The 8,346-nt window shown below is 47.7% G+C and overlaps 1 protein-coding gene across 1 annotated transcript; it reads right to left on the bottom strand.

Moving 5' to 3' along the window:
* Nucleotides 1–788: 788 nt before the first annotated feature.
* Nucleotides 789–6,794, bottom strand: LOC118646353 (basic proline-rich protein-like). The gene is made up of 3 exons (XM_036289046.1): nt 6,675–6,794; nt 5,125–5,618; nt 789–1,086 (listed from the first exon to the last, which is right to left on the bottom strand). The coding sequence occupies exons 1-3, from the start codon at nt 6,792–6,794 to the stop codon at nt 789–791; spliced, it is 912 nt and encodes a 303-aa protein (XP_036144939.1).
* Between the last annotated feature and the right edge of the window lie 1,552 nt (nt 6,795–8,346).

Raw genomic sequence — 8,346 nt, 5'->3', positions numbered from 1 at the left:
TTAAAATCTTGCGAACTCGAGAGAGAGAGAGAGAGAGGAATTACTGTAAATGTCTGAGAACGTGGAGAAACAGTTTTTAAAGGGTCACTTATTTTTCGCGATACTCCAGCCTCGGCACTCGTGGGGGGTTTTAAAGAATCCGTATCCGCTTATCGACCATGTCGTCAATGCAAAATCTCTATGCGAGGCGAGAGGCCGACGAGGCTCTCCGCACGAATAATCACAACTGCAATAATTTTTCGGAAACAGTATTCGCGGTAACAATCAACTCTAATATTAATTAGCTATGACTGCCGGTGTCGGCTTTGTCCGAGAGGGACGTACTTAATTAACTACTATTCGGGGCCGGTTGGTCCAGTCTCTCGTGCGGCCACGAGATTCTACTTTTATTTCGAGTTTCTCCAAAAGCACAAGCCAACACAATACGGTAACGGATTCCGGACTACCGGTAGCACAACAAAAAACGGTATCCTTTATCCGGATTCGCACGAGAGTCGACCGCCTTACCCGAATTTTACGTAAATCCGGGGGGCTGCCAAGTAATGGGCTTACAGTACAAAAGATCCTGGTTCGCCAGAGCACAAAACGGTAACAAGGCTGGTCTTCCGGATTCGGTAACCACAGGACTAGTCCTCATCGATACGTATTAGCGCACGGCTTGCCGAACAGTGCGGAGCCCCGGTCCCGCGTCGGCCGGCTCGAGCCGCCGCGCAGGCGCGTGCGCTCTTCGATTTTCGACAGGTGGATCCGCACGCGTCGCAGGATCTTCAGTCCATCGCTGCGCCGCTTCACCCCTCGAATTTTCCCGTGATCAGCACGTGTTGATTTCCACAGGTGAGATCTCTCTTGCCCTGCCGTTTTGGCTGGTCCGGTTGGCCCAGGCCGTGACCGAACCGATTTTTGCTGGCGGGCGGTTGGCATTGATACGGCCGCTCCCCCGGTCTACAGCCCGGTGGCGTGCCCTCGGCGTGATCCTTCCAGAGAATCGTCGTGCCGCAACGTGGTATCCCTGCGTGGTCGGTACCCTCGTAGCTCAGGGGCGGCAACGCGCAACGGGGCCCGACGCACGGCTCAGTGGGGAAACTCCTTGCGAGGCACCACTGTCGATAGCTCGCGACAAAGGTCCCACGACGGCTCCTCCTCCTCCGTTTTTTGATACAATTTGAAATAAGCCCACACTCGGCGTCCTAACTCTAAATAACTAATAACTAAAATTGAAAAACGGTAACACGGAAGCTAGAAAAAAAAAGATAATAGAACAACAAAGTCGTATCCCCCTCGGCTCGGCGAGGAGTAGCCCCAGACCGAACCCATCGGTCGGACCTACGCCCTTGTGACGAGCGCGGCCGGACGCGCCACGTCACAATAACAAGCATATTACTTAATGCATATTACGTTGAAGAAGGGAATAATAACGTCCAAGAAATAGTTTGTTTTGAAAATTTAATTTTCCCTCATCCGGTTTTTTGTTTCACCCTGATGGATGCTAAGTATATTAGTTAAATTAACCACGAACCAAATGAATTTTTCGGATAGAATGATAATTACGAGTTTCTATTATTCAGCTTTACGGAATAAAATTATTTTTTTTTATATATAACCATGTTTCTAAAAATAATACTAATAGATAGAATATGTATAAATATTATATGCGATGTTTTATCTACATTTAAGAATTAAAAAAATAAATTATTAATTAAGTAAAATTGTTTATTTATTTGTCAGTTTAACAATTCATGATTGATGAATTGACTGAATTAAACAATTCATTAATTAAAAATTTTATATTTATTCAATCTTGCAATATTAAATGATTTTCGAAACTTTATATTCATGCAACCTATTAATTAACACACTTGAACTGTGTTACTTATTTCCGTGTTAATTTTCACTCCTGTATTGTTATCAAAGTGTGTTGCGTTGTACAAATGTGTAATCCAACACAATCATGTGTTAATTCAACACACGTGTGTTGATTCAACACACGTTTTATGTGTGTTTGAATAAACGTGTTACTAATAGAAGGTGTGTAACATCGAACCATGTAGAAATGGGAACGTCCCAGATGCGCACAGTAATAAACGGACACAGTAACAAACGGACACAGTAACCAACGGACACAGTAATAAAAGGACACAGACCAAATGCGCACGAACTTACCACATGGGTTGCGACTTTCAAGGCACCCCTACCGACGCACAGTGGGCCAGGAGACCAGAAAAAGTGCCAAAAGTCAAGATTTTGTCGGATTTTAATAAAACTTTATATATAAAAATTTGTGAAGTCACTAATAACAAATATAATGTCAAAATTAAAAAATTCAAAATGGCGGATACAATATGGCGATTAAAATAAATAAAAATTGGTCCGTTTCAATAAAACTGGATATATGGCGGTTTTGGAGGTTGTTAATAACAAATATGATTTCAAAATCTAAAAATTCAAAATAGCGAATCTAATATGGCAGCCACAACATCTTCATCAAGAAATGTAAAAACATGACAATTTTAATGCAAATTTTTTATCAGAAGTTTTCGAGGACGCTGATTACAAATATGCTTTTTAATTTGAAAAAAAAACAAATAAAAAACAAATAGAATCCGATAATGTCCTGCAACCTTCTCGCAGTAGATCTCAAAAACTATAGTTATGTAGGCTAATTGCGGGCAAATTTGATAAAATATTTGATTTAAATTTTTAATATCCTATTTTTATAGACATCCGACCACTTATATTTATTTATATTACAATAGACTTTTTTTGCCACTTTGATTTCGTCATTTTGAATTTAGAATTTGAATAGCAAATTTGTAATTAAAGACCTCAAAAGCACTAGAGAAAAAATTTTTATCAAAAAACGACAAGTTTTTGCATTTTTGATCTGCTATTTTAAATTTAAAAAATTGAATAGCATGTTCGTAATCAGCGTCCTTGAAAATCTCCGATAAAAAATTTGCATTAAAATTGCCATGTTTTTGCATTTTTCATCCGCCATATTGGATTCGCCATTTTGAATTTTTAGATTTTGACATTAATCTACAAAATATATTACATATTATTCAACAATTCTGAATTAAACTTAATTTTAACATTAATATTGATATAGTACACAATGTGCAAAAATCAATTCTTTACATCTTACATGCGCGTACAGTCTCGAATTATTATAAAATTCTTCAAATTATGCAAAAGTGGGCGCCATATTTTTAAAATACATACTTAAAGGAATTCAATACTACTCGATTAATGTCAATAATTGGCGGAGTTTAGGGGAGCCATAATTTGAAAATATGCGCAATCTATCACATTTCAATAATAAATGAGTATACAAATATACCATTTTTTTAATTCTTGCACTATTTACTTTGAACTCCATTATAATAATTTGTCTATATATAATAATGGATGAGAAGTAATAAAAGATTTTTTGTTTACGGAAATACAGTAATGCTAATAAAATATTTGAAAAGTAAAATTTTCGATTGCATCCATGATTTTAAAAGTTTATATTGTTGTCTAATATAAAGCAATCGATCAAATCGAATGAAATTTTCAAAATAACTACTTTCGATTTTCAAGATTAAGGGGATGCTGGACTGCTTTTCAAACTTGATCGAGTTCGATAATGTAGAGTCATTCGTACACATCATTAATGAGATTTCGTATATATTTCTTTTGTAGATTTAGAAATTCTTTTCTAGAATTAAAGTACACATATTAATATCAATCTGTGAATTGAATTTTATATCAAGAACAAAAAATTTTTTTTTTATACTCTACTTATCGACTTCTTCCAAATCCGCACTCACACATACATAAAATTTTCATAGCATTTTACCAAAAGCTTAGCTGTTCTGAAAGCACATTATTATTCTTTCCTATAGTGACAACCCTGCACAACAGTTATTTTGTACGTAAAAAGTCTTTAAAACTTAGTGTTGTAAATGAAAGTTACGAGACGACTGCACAAAAGTATAATTTTTAAATTTTTTTTTGTTTTTTAAAAAAAATTGTATTTAGCAGGGTTTGTTATTGTCTATACTTTAATTCTGGAGAAGGATTTACAATTCTATGAAATCAATTAAGCACCAAGTGAAAAAGAAAATAATTAGTGTTCAATCGGTAAAACAGACGACTCCAGCATCCCCTTAAGACAGGACATTTGTCTGATCTTATTTCCGGAATCGACTTTTGGCGACTTTTTCTGGTCTTTTGGCCCATTGTGCGACGGGGTGGGTGCGGGAGGGGGGCGAAGCCCCCGCTTGCACCACCACCCCCATGTGCGTGCGTGCATGCGTGCGTGCGTGCGTGCGTGCGTGCGTGCGTACAAAGCATTCTCTGCACCACATGGGTTTGCGACTGTGTCGGTTTCGCACTGTGCGCATTTGGTCCGTGTGCATTTGGTCTGTGTCCGTTTGTTACTGTGTCCGTTTATTACTGTGTCCGTTTGTTACTGTGTCGGTTTAGTCTGTGCGCATTTGGTCTGTGTCCATTTGGTCTATGCGCATTTAGTCTGTGTCCGTTTCGCATTGTGTTTGTTTGTTACTGTGTCCGTTTGTAACGGTTTACCTTTCCCAATCGCCTCGGACAGGCTCGCCAGATGCCAGGATTCGGGAGAAGGGGGGAAACCAACTTGCGTATACCGATATCAAATTAACAGTCCTTTATTAGAAACCTTATTCTACATACATAACTTAACCTACGGGTGATCTTATGCTCGCTGCATACCTTAACCTACGGACAGATATTTACAATATATACAGGCTGGTCTAACGGTATCCGGACGGGAGCGCGCTGATGCGCAGCACCGTAGTACGCGGTCGCGATCGCGAGGTTATGCGGACGCCAAGAAGCCGAAAGCCGGCGTGCGCCAGGCGGCAGAGCGGTCTGATGACCAGCCCTGTCGACGAGGAATGGTGCTCGATCCCGATTGAGCTCGGCTTTTATACCCGTACATCGGGGCGATTCCCATGCGCTTTCAGCAGCGTGGCGGAATCGGTTCCCCGGCGGGGATACTAGACCCGGCAGTGCCACCCGTACCGAGGGGAGGTGTACCCTACCGGCGGCACGGGGCAGGCCCGTTCGGGTTGGAGTGAAGGAGGCCGGGCGGTCCGGTACCCGTACCCCGGCGGCGCTGGTGGTGGCGCGAACTGTGATACGGTCGGCGGCGCTGGTGGTGACGCAATCGACGGCGCGGTCGGTAGCGCCGGTGGCGGCGCGAGCGGTGGCGCGGGTGGCGGTTCAGTCGGCCGCGCGACTTGCGGCGTAATGGCCGCAATGGGCCTTGAAGGCGAGGCACTTGGCGGTGCGGGCGGGGGCGGGGCGTCGAAGGGGGCGCGGATGGGGTTGCGGCGGCGTATCCCGGGGCGAGCTTCCTCCTGGTCCGACGTCCCCGGGTTGGTGGTGGGGGCAGCTGGGCGAGGAAGCTCGCCTTTCTCCGCTGGTCGGCGTCGGACCTCTGGATTGTGGTCCCCCGCCGGGGCACTTTCCACTCCCTTGGTGGCGAGGGCTCCTTGGGCCGTCTTTTCCACGCCGTCCCCTCGTCCCTCTCGTTTTCGCTGGAGCTCGAGATCACGCTCCCGAATAACTCGCGTTCGCGTTCCTTGCGGTCTTCCATTCTGGAAAAAACGATGCAAGCGAGGGCGCGTGTCGTTCTTATATAATAGGGCAATCTAGGGTGGGGGGTGGCCCGTCGTGGGAGGCGACGCAGCGTGGGTTGGGCATGGAGTGGGGGTACCTCGGTCCGTTTATGTGGGAGGGAGGCCTTAGGGGCCGTTCACAGGTGTCGGAAAACTTAGTTGTGTGTGATGATACTTAGCTCTTAAAGGGCTGGCGGTTTCCTGGACCTTCGGGGGCGGCTCCCTCGTCCGCGTCGGCGTCGTTCCCCTCGTCCTCCGGCTTCAGATCCTGTACGTGGATGTGACGGTACCACTTTCCGCGGGCGTCCCTAAGATCCACGATTACGGGGGAGACGATGCATCGCACCTCCATCGGATCACTGAATTTCAATGCTAACTTGGCGTTGAAAGCGTTCTCCCGGTTGAACAGGGGTTGGTCACGCTTCTATACGAGCTCGCCAATTTTTGGTCGCCACTCGCGTCGTCGCAGGTTATAATGATGCTCCTGTGGTATGCTCTGGCGAGGTGTACTTGGGTCAACTCGTAGGCGTCTAGTAGGGCTCGGTGCCGGTCCTCCGGTTGTCGGCGGTCCTCCGGGTGCGGTTGTGCCAGCTCCCTCCCGTGCACGAGGAAAGCGGGCGAATATCCGGTGGCTGCGTGAGTTGCCGTGTTTAGTACGAACTGCAGGGCCTCAAGGTGGTCCCAGCTCCGGTGGCGGTCTCCGACGCGAAATCATTGTTTTGATGGTTCGGTTGGCCCGCTCTACGGGGTTGCAATGCGGAGCATAAACAAAGGAGGTTCAGTGCTCGATGCCGAAGTCCGCGAGGAGCCGCCGGAAAGGTCACGACGTGAACTGCGTCCCGTTGTCGGATATTAATCGCTGGGTGATCCGTGGCGGTAGATAACGCGCCAGGTGACTTCGCGAGTTACGGCTGCACCGGTGGCTTGTCGGAGGGGCACTAGTTCGACCCATTTGCTGAAGTGGTCTTGAGCCGTTAAAAGTCAGGTATGGCCGCGTCCGGACCTGGGCAACGGGCCAACCAGGTCAACCAATACCTGCTGCCAAGGCGCGTTCACTGGGGTCGCGTTTTGGTGACTGGCCGGTTTTCGCTGAAGGACCTGGTGAGCTTGGCAGGTGGGGCACTGTCGTACGTATCGGGCAACTTCTCGGAACATTCCGGGCCAGTAGTATAACCGGGCCACCCGGGCGATGGTTTTTGCCACTCCTAAGTGTCCTGCGGTGGGTTCGTCATGTAGCCGTTTCAGCACCTCTGATCGTCGCTCTCGCGGCAGGCACTCCTTTCACTGGTCCTTGGCTGGTGTTTCGCTAAAGTTCAAGTCGTGTAGTAGGTGACGGTATAGGCGGTTATGGCGGAGCGTGTAGTCCGGAAATTTTTCGGGGTGTTCCATGACCTCACATTTGAGACGCGTGTACTAGGGGCAGGCTGGTCTACTGATGAATCCCACCTGAGGTTCCCGGGAGAGGGCGTCGGTTACGTGGGTCTGGTTCCCTCGTCTGTACCGGATGTCAAAGTCATATTGTTGTAGTTCGGAGAGCCACCGCCCCAGCCGGCCCGTCGGGGATTCTATTTGCTGTAGCCATTTTAGCGCCTGGTGATCGGTGAACACGGTGAACCGGTAACCCTCTAGATAATCGCGCATTCGGTGGATTCCCCAAATCCCCTCGGCACTCTAGCTCCGTGGCGCTATAGTTTCTCTCGGTTTTGTTCAGAGTTCGGCTGACGTAAGCGATGACTCTTTCTCCCTGGTCGTGATCCTGCGTCAGCACGGCGCCCAATCCGTGGGTGCTGGCGTCGGTCTGCAGGAGGAAGGACTTGGTGAAACCCGGGCAGACTAATACCGGGGCCGAGGTGAGAGCGGCCTTGAGGCAGTTAAATGCGCTTTCCTCGGTGTCTCCCCATGACCAGCGTGCGTGCTTCCTAGTAAGGGTGAGCGGTGCCAGCAGGGTTGCAAAGTCGGGTATGAACCGCCGATACCAAGAAGCTATTCCAAAGAATTGGCGCGGGCCACCCGGTAATCGCACTGATCTTTTCCGGGTCTGTGTGTACGCCCTGTCAGTCCACAATATGGCCAAGGTATCGCAGGCTGTCGCGGCAGAAGTGATATTTGTCCGGGTTTAGCCGGAGCCGGATCGTCCGGAGGCGTTGAAACACCTCGGCCAGTTGTCGTAGGTGGTCCTCGAAGGTGACACTTGCCACGATGATATCGTCTAGGTAGATCAGCACGTTAGGTTCGAGATTCGGTTCCAGGACGGAGTCGAGTAGTTGCTGGAACGTAGCCGGAGCAAAGTGGAGCCCGAAAGGCATTAAATTGATACAGCTTTCGCCCGGGCACCGTAAATGCCGTGACCGAGCGACTGGCTCGAGCCAACGGGACCTGCCAGTACCCGCTCTTCAAGTCCAGTGTTGATAGGTACCTTGCCCCTTGGAGTTTGTCCAGCGTAGCAGTGATGTGGGGGAGTGGGTACGCGTCCTCCGAAACGTCGTTCAGGCGGCGGAAGTCAATGCAGAAGCGGTGGATTCCGTCTTTCTTTCTCACGACGACCACTGGCGAGCTCCAAGAGCTGCGCGAGGGCTCGATCATCCCTTCAGCCAGCATCTTATTGACCTCCTGGTCTATTATAGCCTGCATGGCCGGTTTCGGTCGGTATCTTTGTTTGATGGGCGGCCCTGGCTTGAGACGGATGTGGTGCTCCACGTAAGGGGTA

Source organism: Monomorium pharaonis, chromosome 6 (assembly GCF_013373865.1).
Source record: "Monomorium pharaonis isolate MP-MQ-018 chromosome 6, ASM1337386v2, whole genome shotgun sequence".
Taxonomy (NCBI): Eukaryota; Metazoa; Arthropoda; class Insecta; order Hymenoptera; family Formicidae; genus Monomorium; species Monomorium pharaonis.
Note: the sequence above shows the minus strand (reverse complement) of the source record. Positions and strands in the feature narration are given on the sequence as shown.

Excerpts from the sequence above, each read along its gene's own strand:
- LOC118646353 (XM_036289046.1), bottom strand. The coding sequence starts at position 6,794 with ATGTTCCGAGAAGTTGCCCGATACGTACGACAGTGCCCCACCTGCCAA. Across the intron at positions 5,619-6,674 it reads TGAACGCGCCTTGGCAGCAG|AATGGAAGACCGCAAGGAAC; the intron begins GTATTGGTTGAC and ends CGTTTTTTCCAG. Across the intron at positions 1,087-5,124 it reads CCACCACCAGCGCCGCCGGG|GAGTTTCCCCACTGAGCCGT; the intron begins GTACGGGTACCG and ends GTGCCTCGCAAG.